This window comes from Pelobates fuscus, chromosome 2, assembly GCF_036172605.1.
Source record: "Pelobates fuscus isolate aPelFus1 chromosome 2, aPelFus1.pri, whole genome shotgun sequence".
Lineage (NCBI taxonomy): Eukaryota > Metazoa > Chordata > Amphibia > Anura > Pelobatidae > Pelobates > Pelobates fuscus.
This window is the reverse complement of record NC_086318.1, coordinates 421,131,830-421,152,231: the sequence shown is the minus strand read 5'-3', so window position 1 is coordinate 421,152,231 and position 20,402 is coordinate 421,131,830. Positions and strand designations below refer to the sequence as shown.

At 39.5% G+C, this 20,402-nt stretch overlaps 1 protein-coding gene across 1 annotated transcript in view; it reads right to left on the bottom strand.

Moving 5' to 3' along the window:
• Positions 1-3,589: 3,589 nt before the first annotated feature.
• The window catches only part of ISM1 (isthmin 1), a 56,355-nt gene continuing 39,542 nt past the window's right edge, over positions 3,590-20,402 (bottom strand). The window contains exons 3-6 of the mRNA XM_063444029.1: positions 11,704-11,968; positions 8,799-8,942; positions 6,453-6,542; positions 3,590-5,116 (exon numbers count right to left, since the gene is read on the bottom strand). Coding sequence (XP_063300099.1) covers positions 4,599-5,116; positions 6,453-6,542; positions 8,799-8,942; positions 11,704-11,968 — 1,017 coding nt within the window. The 3' untranslated portion in view covers positions 3,590-4,598. The remainder of the gene's footprint in view (positions 5,117-6,452; positions 6,543-8,798; positions 8,943-11,703; positions 11,969-20,402) is intronic.

Genomic DNA, 20,402 nt, shown 5'->3' with positions numbered 1-20,402 from the left:
TATACCCAGTCCATGTACAGTCCTGTCCACTCATGCCCATGTTATGTTCATGTTTTCCTCATGTCTTGTGTATATGTTCTGGGTTTAGCTTACTATCCTTCTCTGGTTCTGGGTTCTCCTAGTTTTGTCTTGTTTCCTTGTTTGGTGCCTATCTCTAGTCTTGCCTTGTTTCTAGTACTGGATACAATCTTGCTGCAGAGCCTCCCTATTCAGCTCCTGGGAGGTCTGCTAATTTCCATGCTCCTAGTTCCTGGTATCCGCTTAAGCTGATTCAGGGTTTTGGTATGTGGCTGCACAAACGCTGGGGTTACCCCGCACCAGACCCTGCTAATCCACCTCCACAATGTGACTCCTACTCTGAACATCAGGCATACTGGGTCCCGGTCCTGCTCCGCCACCCGGATAGTGTCTGGGTCCCGGGCATCGGACCGCCACCCTGACACCCTCCAGCTAAAGTCCATTGTTTTTAAATCTGCCTTATAGACGTGTACAATTTTCATAGGCCGATATTTGAGTCCTTTGATTGATTGCATTCCAAAACCTAATTAGGGAATACTAGTCAACAAGCTATATATTCGGCTGCACAATCGACTTATAAAGACTGCAAGAAAAACTTAAAAAAAAAAAGAACACACATAAAAACAATAGTTAGCAAAAAATAAATAAGAAACTACTAATTTATTTCTGCTATTTTTATATGCATACAGTTTTGTATTTCTAACACTATTGTTTTCTTGTAATTTGGTTATAATCCGTGTTTTGTTTTTAAAACCCCTCTCCTCAAACGACTTACAAATTAAAATCCCAAATGAAAGGATTAATGGGACACTATAGGCACCCAGACCAATTCAATTCATTGAAATGGTCTGGGTACAGTGTCCCTATTGCACTTAGTGCTGCAATGTAAACATTACAGTTTTAGAGAAACTGCAATGTTTACATTGCGGCACGAAGTCAGCCTCTAGTGGCCATCTTCCACAGTTCCTCTAGAAGTGCTTCCAGACTTTCGGTCTCTTAACTGACGCTCTGCAGGAGAACATCCAGCGTCCGAAAATTCCCCACAGGAAAGCATTTCAGCAACGCTTTCCTATGGGGAGGGCCTAATGCGCTCGCAGCTCTTGCCGCGCATGCACATTACCTCCCTGTAGCATGATATTGGAGGAGGCGGAGCACCAACACAGGGCCGAGTGACATCGTTGCTGGGATTGGGTAAGTAAACTTTTTTTTTTTTTTTAGAACCCTTTATTGGCGGCGGCTGTTTTTCTAAAAAGATGGATTCTGGCTAAGAAATAAAAAAACCAAAATGACAGATGGAATATGGCCAGATTTCAAATGATGAATTGTCAGTGATAAACATTTTATAATGCTTACATTTAGATTTCAGTTACACAAGCTCTTGAAGAAGTTCCATAGGCTGAAAAAATCCATAGAGTTCAGCATTTCTCACTTCTGTTTTTGCTGTTAACCTAAAAGAAGGTAAAAACCCCAGTTTGAGGCACTTTCAAATTTTGCAACAAACTAGGAAAGAAATTCCTTTTTGACCCCAAGATGGCAGTTAGATCTCTCCTTGGACCAAGAAGCTATTACCCCACATATTAAAAATTATATTCCTGAATATGATAAGTTTTGCAAGTTTTCATCCAGTTGCTGTCTAAGCATCTGTACAGACTCTGATAATCTCCTTTCTTCCAGTCTAAATGCATGACCTCATGCCCTATGTATAGTCCTGTTTATGAATAGATTTCAAAAGAATGGTTTGTATTGGCCCTGAATATATTTGTATAATGCTATTATATTCCCTCTGAGGTGCCGTGTTTCTAAACAGATTTAAATTTGTTAACCTTTTTCATAACTAAAATGTTCCATTATTTTTATTAATATTGTAGCTCGCCTCTGCACTTTTTCTAGAACAGGTGCCCAAAATTGCACAGCATATTCAAGGTGTTATCTTCCTGTCCCTTTTTGTACATGATAATACCTTACTGGTCAAAGCAACTGCTGATTGACATGGCACATTGTTGCCTTATTTGTTGTCTATAACAATTCCTAAATCCTTTTTGTGTGTTGCCATCCCTAATTTACTACCGTTTAGGGTGTAAGTTGCTTATGCATTCTTAACCCCTAAAGTGCATAACTTTGCATTTATCTAAGTCAATGCCCATCTGCCATTTGACTGCCCAGTCCCCCAATCGGTCTAAATCCCTCCACAGCAAAGTAATATCCTGTGCACGTTTTATTACGTTACAGAGATTTGTTTTATCTGCAAACACTGAAACATGACTTCCAATGCCTATTTCAAATTCATGCATAGATATGTTGATTCAAATCTGTCACAGAACAGAACCCTGAGTGACACCACTTACCACTTTTGTCCAGCTTGAAAATTTGCCAATAATCACAACTCTCTGTACTCTATTTAAGCCAATGTTCTACCCAAGAACAAGAATTTTCATCTAGACCAATTTCTTTTAGTTTGAACACTAACCTATTGTGTGTAACCGTATCGAATGTCTTGGCAAAATCCAAATAGATCACATCCATTGCAACACCCTGATCTATATTTCTACTTACTTCTTCATAGAATAATATTAAGTTAGTTTGACTTGGACAATGTTTCATAAAACCCTGCTGATTTTTGCTAATAACAATGTTCTTCCCAATGAATTCCTGAAAATTATCCCTCAATAACCCCCTAAATACTTTCACAGACACAACTGTTAAGCTCACAGGTTAAGCTCACCGGTCTATAATGTCCAGGAAAAGATGTGTGACAAGTCATGATTCCCTTTTATTCCAGAGGTTTGGTCCTTAAGTACTTTAAATGCCCCATTCTTATTTTTAATTTCGTGGTTTACCTTCCCACTAAGCCACATTGGTTCCAATCTGTTTCTTTTATATTTATTACCTAACGGTACATTTGTTTTAAGATATTGCATTTATCCCAAGTGGTTTTTTCTCAGAAAAGTTTTTTTTCCAGTCAATGCATTATAAAGCTGCCTAACCTTATTGAAATCGACATTTAAAAAATGTTGTTTTAGTATACCCCATGTGCATTTATTTCAAAAGATGCCAAACTGTGATCACTATTTTCCAAGTGCACCTCTACTTGGGTGTATGTCAAAAGATCAACAGTGTTTGTTTGTTATAACCAACTTGAGACAAGAACCTTTTCTAGTTGGTGTTTGTGCCACTTGTGACATGAAGGTGTCCTTCTCATTGCTGAACTACTAGTTTCTCTATCTTGATTTATTTACAGGTAATTCAAATCTCCAGTAATTAACGTGTTACCCAGATGTGAAGCTTTCCCAATTTGCTCTAACAGCTGTTCTCCCTCATCAATATCAACATTAGGTGGTTTATTACATATATCCCAACCAATAATTGATTTCCCCTCTTTTGCCGCAAGCAGATATCTATCCATAAAGCTTCCACATTTCTATTCATTCATAAATGACTAGAGTTTATCAGTTATTTCTCATGAAAAACAAAACCAGCCCTTCAATTGAGACTAAATAGAAAACACTCAAATACAAAGCTAAATACTTTGTTTTATTTAAGTTTATCTTTTTGTGGGGATTGAGAAGACTCAACCCACATGTGACCACGTTCCGGAGGACAGGGAGCGAAGGGGAATAAAAGGACAAACATGCGCAATGCACAATATAGAACTAGAACATAATAAATACTTTACAAAAATATTGCAGTATTTGTAAACAGAAATAACAGCTTAACCTCACACACATTTGAAAAGAATAAAATTAAAATAAAATGAAAACTGCATTTAGTTCATGCCAAATAAAAAATAAAATAAGGTAAGGCCTACACACAAGATGAAACATGGTCATCATCATCTTTTTGAGAAAGTGCCACTCTTGATCGATATAGTCCCTGAAAATAAAAGTCACGTGTAATGAGATACCCTGAATTCCCTCGTTTACTTTCAGGTTACCCATGGTGTCCATTTAGAAACAATATTTTGAGATCATTTCACGTTAACCACTGTGCTGTTGATCTTCTTGACCATATCCTCTTTCTTCTAGTTTTCCATCAGTGTCCTTACATAGCTACAATGTTTAATACAATCTCCTTGCTTCTTAGATGAATCTTAGAGAAGACATATTATGTTTTCAGCACATCCCCAAAAAGAAGCTTAACGCTCAGCGACATTTATAAAAAATTGCCAGAATGTTTGTTTCTCTCGAGATCCGTTATATATAATATTCGGAAAAATTGCAATGTCAGATAAAAAAATAAAATAAAAAAAATAAACGCTCAGAAAAAAATTATGACAGGAACAAAAATAATACAATAAGTACATTGCGTGTGACAATACTTGTACGTTTTGCAAGAACATACATAAAGGTACACTTGCAAAACAATACATAAAGGGTAGGCAAAGCAAACATGTAGTTATCCAGATATCATTGGATATAGATTCTGCAGGCAACAGGAGGAGAACCACAGGTAGGTTGCTCCATCAGGTACACTTTCAAAACCCAGAAGGGATGTGTACAAAGCATGCGACTCTGTTTCTGTCATACAGCACTGTAAGTACTATGTCCTTTCTTCTGAACAAATAACCTTCCATAAATAAGCCACTAAAATTCTCTGGCTTCTTGAAACTGTTTTAAATAGTCATCTTCGGAGGGATTTTCAGTACATTTTTGGCCATTGTTTGGTGGCCGAGGCTCGTTATAGCGACTCCAGTCACCTTTGCACATGATCCACGGTAAAATGTCAACTTTATAATGAAGCTCTGCTGAAAACTCTACACTGATCAAATTGGGTGTTCCAGCTCCCTTCCCCCTGGTTATGAGTTGCATACTGTCATCAAAACAGCAATGTTGTGCCGCAAGTGTGGTACTCTCCAAGGAGAGCATGGATCTGATACAGTATCTTGCAGTTGGCTTGTAGATTTCCAGTTTCTCCTTTGGACCACTTGCGTCCTTCCATCTAAAATCTTTGCGTTTATTGCGATCGTGTATCTCAGCTGTGCTGTACGCTACTTCAGTCGGATAGGAACAAGGGCAGCTGGGGAGATCATTGGCGACTTTGTGCATATACTTTTTGAGAAATTCGCTTTTGCAGTTCATCCACCGCTCACAGCTGTCAGTATCTAGAAAGACAAAAAGAGAAATTCTAAGAATTCAGAGTCTATACTAAAAAAAAAAAACAATTACCAGCATCAATGCTTATGGATCAGATCAGAGGAGAAACTCATATGCAAAAAGGATTAAATAAAATAAAAACACAAAAACAAAAACACAAGTTTCTCAACTGGATAAACTCCCTGGCCTATAGTTCTCCTCAAATGCACAACACATTTGTATTTTGGTGTTACTCCCTAGAGGGGTCTGGTTAATTTAATTTAGCCTGACTTAAAAGTACAGAGGATGCAGTATAAAAGCTTATAATCAAACATTTATAGAAACGTTTTGCAAAACATGTTTAGCAAAGTGACAACACCAACAAGGCTTCCAATCTGGATGATATAATAGAGAATGAAATAATAGATGTTTAATAGGCAGTTCTACAGATACTGTTTTTGTTGAGATGATAAGCTGGTGCAGAGCTCCCAACTGTTGTTGAGATAGTCCCGATTTCAGTGTCCTGTCCTGCTGTCTGGATTTCGTTCCCTGGTTTTCGCACCCACGGACTCCAGGAGTTGTCCTCAGGCACAGCACAGCACGAGTACATCAAACTTGCACTAGCAGCAGCCACCAGTATCAACAGCTTTTTCTCTGCATGGTCCTGCATGTAGGACGACAGGCTGACAAATCCTTCAGTGGGCAAGTACGCCCTAACCTGGGCAAACTTGCCCCAATGGCAACACCCCTTAAAAGTCCCGTCCAGATTACAAAACTCTCCGTGTTGGGAGGTATGGTTGGTGATTAAAGATGGAAAGTCGTGTTCTTTAAAGAAAACTGACGTCTAGGTGGACAGGGAGAGAGGGGGAGTAGATGCAGAGTTTGGAGATCACTTGCAGGAAATTGGTGATCAGTTACAGGAGAGACATTATTCAGGGAGGGGATAGCAAGGTGACATATTTGAAAAGAAATAAAGAGGGAAGAAAATGTAATAACCTCTTAAAAGGTCAGACAATGTGACCAATGTAAAACTACATAATGACTAATGAATATTTAGAGCAAATTGCCCGATGCTGCTGAACACCAAGCGTGCCCTCAGGAAGCCCAGATTAGCCAGTAATTTTAGTTACATTTTAAAGTCATCACCAACAACTGTAAGCGTTTAACGAGCCATATTACGATGCAAAAAACAAAAAAAATGAATGAAAAAAATTGTGATGATGGAGTCACTTTAAACGCTTGTCTTGAAAATTAAAATGGAAACTTAATCTACCTCTTGTGCTGCCTTGTCTAACAAACTAATCATATGATAAATTGCATCACATTAAGAATGTAAATAAAGCAGTTTGAAACTAAAACACTTACCAACTCCAAATAGTTTTGTAGCATTAAAGTCCTCACTGCCAGCGAGAAGACTCACTTCCGTTGCTGCGGTTCTAAACGTGTCTTCAATTCCTAAGGGAAGCGGAGAGGTTACACAGATTATAATCAATGACATATGGAGCCACCTTTGGTAAAAGATACTTTTTGCGAGACAAGTTCGGAAAAGTTTGAAAGGAAGGATTGAACGCAGCAACAGAAACTCTTTAAAAATGTAATTGAATTTGTAAAAATTATGGCAAAGCTGAAGATTCTGGAACTAGCTGTAATGTTGAAGTGTACTTAGATTTTTTAATAAGCCCTTGGTTCGCCAAGTAAATTATGGGCTGCTCTGCCTACAGACAAACAAGCGGGTCCTTGTCTAAAGTGAAGAGGTTGTCTAATGGTAGTTATAGGACAGGGAAAGGCATCATGGTACATCTATCATGCCAGATACATATAAAATCTAGTCTTAAAAAGAGAAGGCTTCAAGACTAACTTTGCTCTAGTAATTGGTGTAATAAAGTCTTATACTGCTTAACTGTACCCAGACTTTATGCATAAATGTGCAATTATTAGCCAAAGACAGCAATATGTGTATTAGTATAAAAATCAATCTTAAATGGGCTTCCTGCAAACCATAAAATTCTTACTTACTGTAAATGGATTGTGTTAAAAATATCAGCTTTGTAAAAGTAAAGAGGCTTAGAGACCACACAGAAATTTAATTATAAGCACCTCATTAGCTATGAAATGCTACCCTTTGCCTAGCTAACTTTAGGAAACACCCATAACTGCCAAAAATGAGTTATTTAAAAAAGGGATTAAATGGTACTGGAGTCAAATAAAAACAAAATAAAAATGTTAGACAAAAATGTACCACCATACCATCTGCATGATGAAAACTTACACCCCGAGCAAGCCAGTCTTTTTTGTTTTTTTGTTTTTTGCACTTCCAAGTCATAATAATGAGCGGAACGCGATGATATAAAATACATATATATATATATATATATATATATATATATATATATATATTGCTTGTAACTGAAACACACGGTTAATGTTCTGCTATCAAGTCTTAGAAGTCAGAACATATCACATCTATTACTGATTTTTGCAGTTATGACTAACGATTTAAAAATATATATATTTATTTAATTTGTATTTAAAAATGTATCAAAACTTATTTTTTACATCACTCCTGCCTGATGACGACAGACTGCCTAGAGAATTAACCTAATCTTTTCCATGAATCTCCAGTATAATGGCATTTTGACATCTTGTGAATCTATTCCAAAAATGAGAATAAGTGCACTACATCATTGTACCAGAGAATCATTTGAAAAGCTAATTTATACAAAATATCACAAATATGCCCTTCCTGTGTGGTTATAGATGGTATTTGCCATGTCAATATGTTGTTTCTTAATCATGAATTACATTACTAAATACTCAATGTTCAATGTTAGTTTTATTACATTGCGATCACCAAAAATGCCAGAAGGGTCGTTACCTGTGCTGATGACATATTCTGTACAGCAGAATATCTTAATTCTATAAAAGTGATATTCTGTTGTAATATATATTTAAAGCACTGGCTGCAGAATGTGGTCATCTAATAATGACATTCCACAATCCCACCCCCCCCATATGTCGGAAAAACATGCGATACAGCAATGAAAAACGAACGTAACTGATATTATCATCAGCATGAAGGTACAGCATAAAATAATAAATTACATAAGGTACCGGTGTAAGGTTATAGCTATCACAATGTGCCTGTATTCCTTCTACACCATTATACCATTCCTCTTCTGCTTACAGTCACAATCCATTTTTTGGAATATGCAAGAAATGTATTCTCAAGCCATCTGGAATGCATTGTGTGTGCCAAGAGACTGCATGCGTACGTTTTTTTTCTTTGCAGGTGTTCTGCAGTCATTTCAGAGACACTGGGGGGAAAAAAGCCTTTTTGCTTCTTTCTCCTTTGTTTTAGTATTCCAGCTGACATTATGCAAAGGCTTTTTCTGTGTGTGCGCACATTTAATAGAGCATGCATAACTGACATGCAGGCCTCCATATGGGGTTGATGTACAGTTCTCAAAACCAGATAATGTACTTGTAGTTCAACCACTGAACTGAGAGCAATGGGCTAGGCAACCATCGACACTCCAGATGTTGCGGAGTACATCTACCCTTTGCCATCGTTATGGCTGGAAGATCTATATGGTAGATGTAATACTCAACATCTGCCGTCGCCGAACATTGCCTACCCCATGGCTATCCAGATAAATAGTTTTTCCGTTTCCAATAATTACTTCCCCTCTCATTTCTGATAATGATACTCACCTGGGCAGTTTGGCATATCGCAGGTTCTAGACTCGGTGGCCGTGCAGGCATAGCCACAAGATCTTGTTCGTTTCTGATTTCCGCTACCGCAGGTGACGCTACATATAGACCAAGAGCTCCAACCGCCTTCACCGTCAGCATAATCTATAAAGCAAAATTTAACACTCAGTGACAAATGGTTTACTTTTTGCAACGTACCTCACATGTTGAGGCTGGCGGCCTTCTCATTGTCAAATCTACGCTTTTAAATACATATCCTGACTTGATGGGGAATACAGTAAAGGGAGTCAGATCATTTCCTTCTTAATGAACTGGTCTAGGTGCAGTGGAGCTATCCATTTAACTATCCAGTTGTTAAACTGACACCTACTAGAGGCACTCAGTGACTGCGTAAAACTTGGTGATATAATGTGGAAACCCAAAGGAACGCATTTAAAAAAAAAATGGTTTCCTATGGGAAGCTTGAATGCATGCGGCACTTGCCAAATATATACATTAGGTTCCCAATGGTCTGCTATCGAGAATTAAGCAGCACTGAGGAAAACTCTATACTGGAAAATGGTAAGTAAATATTTTATTTTCTTAATTTTTATGCAAGTGAGTGGGAGGAGACCTTAATAGAACTAAGAACAGAGGCTCTATAGCGTTAGAAATACAAGTTTGTATTTCCAGCGCTATGATGTCATCAGATTTGGCACACAGCTATTGGAGGCTGGAAGCATAAAGTACAGTGGCTGTGCATTTTTCTCATTATTTTCTAGCCTAGGGCAAGGTGAATTTGGGCTAAAGAAATGCAAAGGTTTGGTGTAATATTTTACTTTACTAGTTAATTTAGCCACACCTCTGGCCGTTTCTGTGCTTCCTATGTTCCTTGAGAAAGAAAAGGGAGATTGTGCAAATGATGGGTGACTAAATAAAGTGTAGGTGGTCAGGCTAGACACATGTTTGTAGAGAGATCATGAAGTTAGCCTGTAGGCTAATAAAGCCCTCCAGACATATATGAGATCAACTAAATATAAACAAGATGAGCACTGCACTTTATAATAGTAATAGGTAAAGAAACAGCAAAAATGCAGCTCTAATAATTTGTGATAAAATTAGTGTAGGTATGGCAGAGAAAACTGTAGGGCTGGGGATTATTGCAAGAGGTAAATACCACCGGGGGGTTGGTGATACTATGGCAGCTGAAAAGATAGAGCACTGTAGTGGGGTAAAACAGCATAAGCTTATCAAGCAATGTGCATTAGGAGAACAGCTGCACAACAGCCCAGCAGTAGATAAGATCAATGTGCCACCTAACCTATGCCCCTGGTTAGAGAGACCCAGCTCCCATCACCCTCAGCCACTCCAATCATTCTCTGGAGCAGCATGGATGCGTCGTGAGCGAAGGTGCCTCCTTCTCTGCAACCGGGGCGGATAGCGGTGAATACGTTGCAGTGGGTTCTTCGCGCCTCTCTCGTAACAAGTGATGTAGCCGTGCACTTTCGGCAGTGAACGGCAGGACAGCTCCTAGGTGCCATGCATTGGACAACAGGAAAAAAGGTAAGCTGCCTTTCGTTGAGCTTCGCCCAAAATAATGCACAAATGCGGTCAAATGTCACAAGCAACGGCTTCATAAGTGTGGACGACTGCAGGGAGGTGTCTCTGACTGTAGGCCCCAGCAGGGAAGCCAATTTGGATGCTTGGCCTCAGCTCTCCAACTTACCAGAAAGACTTGGGTCTTGGCCAGGTGACCGTGCAAAAACCTCCAGTGGGAACCGAGATATCCCCCACTGGTCCAGTGGGGGGAGGAACAGGAATCAGATACAACAAGCTCCAACAGTAGGCAGAGGGTTGGCTGCCTCCCTGGCCTCGAGTGCAGCTATAGGCTGTGGGTAAGTCTTGCACGGCTGTGTACACCATGTGCAGACAAGATTGGCGCCAAATGAACTGTAAGATGTTCCCCAGGGTTGTGGTCAAGTTTTGTAGCCAAATTGGTGACCAAAAGTCCAATTTGTGCCCAGGATTAGATTTTCCCTGAGGAGTTCCAGCACCATGCAACTGCAGTTCCTGCCCCCCTCCCCAATAAATTAAATCTTTAACAGTCTTTTTGTGGGTTTTATTAAAAGAACACATTTCTTTTACCAGTCTTTAAGCTCTCCCACCTTCTCCCCAACCCAGGATTGAGGGATTGCCCAAGTGTGTCTACGGTGTTTTTAATTAAAAAAAAAATAAAAAAAAAATTAGACACAACTGAGTAATCCATAAATCCTGGACAAGTAGGGGGGGTGACAATTGGTTTGGGAACCACTGGTCTACACTATCCCCTGCCCCTAGTTTCTACGTTTACAGGAAATTAGTTGGGAGGACATAGTTTGTGACTGATTTGTGCTCAGGTTAACTTTTACACCATGGGTCTAACTGCAATACGGAGTCTTATTGCCATGACATTTTACATATTACTGCACGTCTGTTTGATGCTCACATTCTTTTTCACAATATTCTAAACCAGAATCCAAACAAGGACAGTGCACTCACACATATGAAAATTAAATAATAAAAGCAAAAGAAAACAAAATCCAGGGGGTGCACCTTTCCAAAATACATATCACTTCCAACATGAACTGCTTTGCTAAATAAAATAATAAATCATTCTTTTGAATGCCTGCAAATCATTTTTGATGCATCGTTCTTGATTAAACTATCCAACTAATAGCAGAGACACAAAGGACCAAGACAACTTCTGATCAAAGTGCCAAATATGAATAAATATCTTATTGGTCTCCATGTTGATAGTTCATACGTATCACCACAAAATTGTACATGTATTTGCCCTTTAAGGAGCCGCGTAGTTCATGATTCGTTTTTGTCTAAGTGTATAAAATAAATAAAGATCCATATAATGATCAGGGAAACATGAACATACCATACTCAGCTTGTTCTTTTACATCATACGTCCTGTGACTGGGCCCCTGTCTATTCCATCCGCCAAGACGGTTTAGGAAGTTGCTGTCCTCAGTCGTGCTATCATATTTGTAATCTTGGTCTCCGTAATTTATCCTTGGTAAAGTTGATGCCCTCTGCCACCAGTTTCTCCAGTCAGGTGATGGAACCGGCCAGCTGGGCTTATTCTCCTTTTGCATATCATTTTCCGGCTCCGTGTCAGGGCCGTCAACAACCTCAATTGTAACCTGAGAAATTGCAGAGAAGGGGAGGAAGAAAAGGAAAGTTCATTTGTGGTGTAATATACCTGCTCTTAAAAATGGACCCTACAGTTTTGTGGCCTAGCATTTGCAGAGTAAACCAACAAACAAAACACAATGTATGGTACTGTAAAGTACACCGAGATCACTGTCCAAATGCAGAAAACTAAAACACTGAAAATGAATCAATAAAAATAAAATTATATTCAAAAGATTCCGCAAACATGGAAAAGTTAGTTTTGTGGTTTTGTACAAAAAGGGATCTTTCTTTCGAACTCAACACGCATTTTAGGCAAAATTGTTTTTGGTTTGGCTGTGACTTAAAATGTGAAATTGTCCTTGAGTTCCTAACGAGGCACATTTTATTGAATAACCCTGAAAACGGATTTAGAATTTTAGGCCAAAACAGTCAAACACTGAAATTCGCCACACCATGTTGGTTTCCAATTTGGCTATTTTTGGTCCATAATTTGAAACTGATGACAGTTCACATTTTAGTTTATTTCCCAGCATAATAATAATGAACTTTAATAACAAAAGACATGATTCAGATACATTTCATACGATTAAACACATACTCTAATACTCCTGCTAGTAACCACAACTTTAAAATTCAGATACACAGAACAGAAAAGCATCCCCCCTCTCCCCCCCCGCCCTGTATAGAGCTGCAACTGAAATTTTCATTCCTTTAAATGGACGGTGTGTCCACTATTAAAAACATATTTCTACTCTTCTCTACAAATATTGATTCTAATCATTCTTCTGCAAGAAGAAATAGCCTTGTTCAGACTCCTCTTGCTGATTTTGAGGACACTAAATGTGAAAATGTTTAAAGATCAAAGATTTTAAAGTTTGACATTCAACAGCGATGTGGTTTTGGCAAACTGTTAAAAGGACACGATAGTCACCAAAAAACTTTAGCTTAAAGGATCACTATAGGGTCAGGAACACAAACATGTATTTCTGACTCTTAAACCCACCATCTAGCCCCCCTGGGCCCCTCATGCCTCCATAAATATAGCAAAATCTTACTGTATTCAAGCCTGCATGCTGTAACTCTGCATGCTGTTTGCCTGTAGTTGTTCTGGTGACTATAGTGTCCCTTTAATGAAACAATTTTTGTGTATAAATTATGCCTTTGAAGTTTCACTGCTCAATTATCTGCCATTTAGGAGTTACATCCCTTTTGTTTCTGTTTATGCAGCCCTAGCCACAGCTCCCCTGGCTGTGACTGACACAGCCTGCATGGGAAAATGTTTTTAACTTTCTTTAAGTTTTTATCTCCTGCTATGTAAATTAAACTTTAATAGCATACATGAGGCCCGTCCAGGATCTAGCAAGATATTAACAGAGCAGGAGATTTAAAAAAAAATATCTAAATTAAATGGAATCTGCAATAAAGGAAATGTAAACATTAGATGACTCTTTACAGGAAGTGTTTAGGAAGGCTATGCAAGTCACATGCAGGGAGGTGTGGCTACAGCTGTAAAAAAATGATTTAACTCCTAAATGGTAGAGAATTAAGCAGTGAGACTGCAGGGGCATGATTTAAACAGAAAAACTGTTTTATTAAGCTAAAGTTGTTTTGGTGACTACAGTGTCCCTTTAACGCTGATGTTTCTCATTAACGGCAAAGTTTACAATGTCCAAGAAAAGAGGAGGCATCTTTGAACAAAAAACTACTACATTACTACAGTATGTGGAAAAAAAATTCTTTACTATTGCATACTAAAATATTAAGACATTATGAACATTGAATCTCTGCAAGTGCTCTACGGTAATTGACAAAACAGCCAGTAGAAATAAATTTGGCAATGTTTATATTTATTATACACATTCAGTTGTGCGAATAATATTACTCCCATTTCTGGCTTTTACCTTAGCACCTCAATCAACAACCTCCTCCTCTGGACTGTGTAATGGGGAATAATTAAAGGGGATTCTGTGGAATTTACACTTTTGAATAAATCTTTGAAAATCAAATATTAATTGTGTTAACCTCCTTTTTAATGACATGCCCTGTATTATTTTACATTTATTTAAAGGATCACTATAGGGTCAGGAACACAAAAATGTATTCCTGACCCTATAGTGTTAACACCACCATCTAGCCCCCCCCCCCCCCCCGGGCCCCTCATGCCTCCATAAATATAGTAAAAATCTTACTGTATTCAAGCCTGAAGCTGTAAATCTGCATGCTGTTAGACTCATGTTAGTCTGCGGACATGTGATAGCCTGATCCAATCACAGTGCTTCCCTATAGGATTTGCTGAGACAGACAAAGAGGCAGATCAGGGGCAGAGCCGGCATGATTCAAACACAGCCCTGGCCAATCAGCATCTCCTCATAAGGATGAATTGAATCAATGAATCTCTATGAGTAAAGTTCAGTGTCTGCGTGCAGAGGGAGGAGATACTGAATCACAGGATGCTGTGCACAGTGCTGCCCTGTGCTCTGCTGACAACAGATCTGAGTGGATGGCGGCATATTATGCCTCCATCAACTCCGAAGTCCCTCTGGTTCACTCTGAGTGACTGCAACTGGAGGTGTTTCTTAGCTTTGAATGTAAACACTGTATTTTATGAGAATATACAGTGTTTACATGAGAAAGGCTGCAGGGAGCTATAGTTCTCACCTGAACAACCTCATTAAGCCGAAGTTGTTCAGGTGACTATAGTGTCCCTTTAAAGATTTAGCAAATTACATCACGATCCAGTTCAGACTAGGTAAAACCAGGGCCAACACTGCAGATGAGGATGAGAATTAGAAAAATATTTTTGCTGACTACCAGATATAAAAGACACAGCTAATAACAATGATTAACAGGGAGCCAAGATGGATGATCCCAGTTGCATGACAAATAGGTGTGGATTTCCACTATTTGTACATTTAATTCTATTTTGTACACATCACAAGAACATATTTGTTAAATATACAGAGACACGGATCATGCAGAGGGAGTCAATTTCACCCAATACTTCACATTTAATCACAATATGACCCAGAGCATATCTTGTTGAGGGTGTGCTCACAGCCCTCCTCCCATCCACGGTAATCAATACTTTCAGCAATTCTATGCATTTGGCAAAAAACAAATACACAACTACAGCACATAACTAGGTATCACTAAAAAGAGTCCAGAACACACTATTAGATAATGTCAACTCTATGTGCATGGGAGCTATAAATGTTAAGTTGTCCAACAAATATAATCAAGTATCAGATGTCAGAACTCTAAAAAGACTTTACTAAATATCACATTTAAAGCAGGTCAGGGATCATTTTCAGAACTTATCGGTAACTAGTTTGTACTCTACAGATTATTTTAGTGTTTTAGTGTTCTAAAAATTCTAAGACTCTTGTAACTGTATATATACAACCTATTGGATGGAAATTTTGAACCTCGCAAAAAAACCAAAACAAAACAAAAGACAGAAAATAAAACCTGACATGGCATGTTCGTGCTGGTTTATCATAAATGTTGTTTTCGGATATGTTGAGCAAAGAAGAATAACAAGTCCTGCACAATGTACCAAGTTTAATGCCAAACTTTAAAAAGAGACACAAAGATACAGTCTCATTACACGGAGAGTAAAGACAGGCAATGGGCTGACAATGCTGCACAGATGTTTAATATTGCGGTTGCCAGAACGACTTTGTGCCTTACTATAAAAGTAACAGATGGTCTATAACCGTGCACTTTCAGGTTTGCTTAAACAGTCTACTGCAGTAATTTGCAGCTATGATTGTCAAATGCTACTTAATAGGGCAGACGTTTTTAAAAAGGTGTCAATAGCTCAGCACAGGTGGGGCAAGCAGCATTTCCCGTCAATGAATGATCTAGTGAACTCAGCCAAGAACACTGCGGAAGAATGGACTTTTAATCAGCCTTAAGTCAGACACAAGGGCAAAGACCTAGACTGCGAAATATTTACTACCATGTTCGTGTTATTCACTGTCGAACCACATGGTGCCAATGTCTTACACAGAGACCATGTGCTGTTATGTAATTGGCATTGCCGTATAGAAGCTAAGAAATATATATTTATATACATACACAAAGGGGTAATGTAATGTTTTTGTTAAGTAATAAATGGCCGCAAACTAAAATTAAAATGGAAAAATTGGCTCAGCTATAGTAATGTTTTAGCCAGTTTAATGAAAATTATGTTTTTGTTTTTTTTAATGTACCTACGGATTATATTTTGCAGGGGATATCAGGAGGATTATTCACTCAAATAACCTAAATAATGCGTTAGAGTGAATTTTAAATTATAAAACGTTAGCATGATTCATTTTATGAGTGATGTCTTGGGGAACTACCTTACTAATTGGAATAGCAATGTGCTATTTTATATATTTTTTTGCATTACAGATTATCACACAGAATTCAATTTCGTTATGTTCTTTTTAAACTTGTGACATGATAGAATAGATTAGGGATGAACCGTGGGGAAATACTGCATGCTTGCACTGTACCTAGTTGGCTACTATGTATAAGACGTTGGCTAACTTTATAATTGTATCCAACTGGATATGACTTTCGCAATTGATTCACTATTCATGATTAGCCAACTTGAACGGTTTCCAAGTCAGTTATTACACTCATGGAGGTCAGAGGATTCACAGTCGGCCATTTGCAGACGAACCTTACTGATTCTTTTCCCGTAAGAGAAAGATTTTTTTGACCGGCACATATGTACTGTCCTTCAATTTAACTTATACTAGAATAATTCTCTGAGGGCATTGCAAAGTTTCACAAAAGAATAATAATGGAATCTCTCCTGAAATATAAAGGAAAACATACTTTTGTCAGGGTGTGTGTAATTCAATTCCTGCAACCATTTTAACTATCACAATTTTTTATATATATATGTCTGACTGATCTGAGCACATGTGAACAGCACAATGACTTTAAGAAGTAAACCACTCTATTCCCCATTCACGATAAACTGACCTGATTAGAGAAATTACAGGCATTACTGAAATAACAGTTTGCATTACTTAAAAAGGTAGGAAATAGCACTCAGAACAAGACATGTAAATTGCTAACATCTGTATTTAGAAAGGGACCTTTAAATGCCGAGTTGTAAACATCTTGGTTCTCAGTAAAACCACTTTTCTGCTCACACAGATTTAACAGTTAAGCACCAACATATTAAAAACACATAGTACACACACACACACACACACACACACACCTATGCATGTATGCCGCACACAAATAATCGGATCGGAGAACCTGGTACCTATCTCACAGTTCGCTGCAATCTTTTGGTCAGGCAGAAACATAGCAAATAATTTTGGGGTCTGTGGATGAATGGAATTCGTTTTGTTCTGTATAAATTTAATTTTTTTTAATACGCATTCAGTGCCTGTGGGACAGCCTTTTAACATTCGAGTACGCTGTACTAGCTAATTTATAAGTATAACCATATGTGTATTGTATTAGTTAATTTATAATGCATGATTGCACATAGATCCACATGAGACCCAAGGTAAGGTACCCAACACACCACAGACAGTGTGCCGTTTGGTTAGAAATATGTAGATTAGCCAGCACACTGAAATACATTATAATCAAGTGCCAGATATTTAATTCTTGCACTTTCACACATGACCCCTAAACCTATTTACATGTAAAAACGACCAACGGACCATTATCTGTTATGGTTTAGCTAAGCTTGCTGGGGTAGACCGGCTGTTGTTGGTCACTTTCCTAGTTTATCCACGATGGAATATTTGATTGCATATAAGACCCGTGCCAAACTTAAAGGAACACTATAGTGCCTGTTAGCAGTTTAGGTAGCCTGCCCTCCCCTGTAAGGAGTGGAAGAGCAGTACTACTTACCCCTGCTTCCTTTGCAGGAATGTTCTATTGCTGCTGTCCTGCCTTCGTGGCTGAGATCATGGAGATCGATGATCTCAGCCAATCGAATCATTTCCCATAGGAAAGCATTAGGAGGCTAGTGTTCATGCCCAGCAAAACTAGGTTTTACTCCACTATCTTAGCGGAAGCGCCTTTTAGTGGCTGTCAGAGTGAGAGCAACCAGAGGCCCTTTCAGTGGAAGGCAATGGTTTTCATTGCAGGGTTCAAACAAGGGAAATGTGACAACCAGATCACTTCATGTAAGACAATGACCCAATATTTATATATATGTATAATGCATGACTGCATACACACACCCTGACCATTATGCGGCTGACTTCATGACTACAGCAGATTGTTTTTTACCTCATTTATCCTAACCCCCTTAAAAGGACACATCTCTCCCTGAAAATGTTAATCTGTCACGACTAGTAATGTGGTCCAGCACGCAGAAACTATGTAAATATATACATAAGAAAGAAAAGGAAAATAACAGGATAGAGCGTAAACCGGACCTTAGAATGGCCGGACTAATACGCTAGAGACAGAGAATGGTCAAAGGGAAAGCCGAGGTCAAGGAAGCCAGAAAATACTCAATACCGATAAGACAAGCCAAGTCAGGGAAACCAGAGATCAGAATAACCAGGGAAACGCCAAGGATCAGGATACCAGGAAATCAGAAACACGAGAATAGCACTTTCAGGGAACCAGGAAACTGAAACCACGACATGGCAAAGTACTAGGGTGAATTAGGGGTTTAAATACCCCTCTCTAAGCTATGATTGGTCAGAGGGCGACCTCTGACCCCAGAACGTGCGTGTGCGTTGACGTCGTGACGTCACGCACACGTTAGTATAATTCTCGGGGGCGGGGCTATCCATAGACGCGACCACGTGGTCGGCGCCATATTGGATTCGGGCGTGATGCCCGGAAGAACTACGTGCGCGGTTCCCGGCTCGCCGACGAGCAGGTAAGCTCGTGTAGTCGGAGCGGTCGTGCCGGTCGGGCACGACCGTGAGGCTCGGCGGGCCGGTGACCGCAACAGTACCCCCCACTCGAAGACCGCGCACCGGGCGGGAAGGACCCGGCTTAAGAGGAAAGCGGTTGTGAAATGACCGGATAAGACGGGGCGCATGGACCCGGTCAGCAGGAACCCAACAACGTTCCTCGGGACCATAACCCTTCCAGTCAACGAGATAGGACAAGACACCTCTGGATAATTTGGAGTCTATGATAGAACGGACTTCGTATTCTTCTTGATCACCCACTACCAAGGGCGGAGGAGGAGTGGATACCCTGGTGTAGCGATTGCAAGTAAGGGGCTTGAGCAGAGACACATGGAAAGTATTCGCTATTCTCATATGAGCCGGTAGTGCTAAGGTATAGGTCACTGGATTAATACGTTGGGTAACTCGAAAGGGACCAATGTACCGAGGGGCAAATTTCATGGACGGGACCTTAAGCTTGATATGTCTTGTGGAGAGCCACACCCTGTCACCTGGAAGATAGACAGGATTAGCGCCCCGTTTCTTGTCAGCTTGGACCTTTGCTCGTAATGAGGCTTTTTGCAGAGCTGAATGGACGGAATCCCAGGTATCATGAATCGATTCTAAACGGGTGTTCAAAGCGGGGATTTCTGTGTCTGAGAATGCATAAGGTAAAACAGTGGGGTGATAACCCTGATTAACAAAGAATGGACTGTGATTAGAAGATTCATGAGTGGCGTTGTTTCTGGCGAACTCAGCCATGGGTAAGAGCTCATACCAGTTAGATTGATTGGCATTTATAAAGCAACGTAAATAGGCTTCTAAAGACTGATTCACCCTCTCTGCTGCTCCATTTGTTTGAGGGTGATATGCTGACGAAAAGGAGAGTTCGACGCCCAATTGTTTGCAAAAGGAACGCCAAAACCTAGAAACAAACTGGGTACCTCTGTCAGATACTATGCTTTTGGGTACACCGTGCAACCGAAAGATCTCTCTCAAGAATATTTGAACTAGATCTTGAGCAGATGGTAATTTAAGTGGGACGAAATGTGCCATCTTCGTGAATCTATCAATAACCATAAGGACTGTATTAAACCCGTTTGAACTGGGTAGATCCACAATGAAATCCATGGCCAAGTGGGTCCATGGAGCACTAGGTATGGGCAGTGGTTGTAACAGTCCAGGAGGTGACCTAGGAGGAACTTTAGAAACGGCACATATTTGACATGCCCCAACATAATCTTTGATATCGTTTCTAAGAGCAGGCCACCAAAATCTCCTGGAGACGGCAGAGAGAGTTTTATGGACTCCAGGATGGCCCGCTGTGAGGTTGTCATGGAACAAATCTAGTACCTTCTTTCGAAACTGAGGTGACACATACAGTTTGTCCGGAGGTTTTCCCACAGGTGCCTGAGTTTGATCTGCTATTATGGCACAGAAGAGTGGAGAAGACACTTCGGAAACTGTAGTGGCAATGAGGCATTCAGGAGGTACAATAGGATATATCACCTGTTCTGGAACTTCATCTGTCTCAAACTGCCGAGAAAGTGCATCCGCCTTGGTG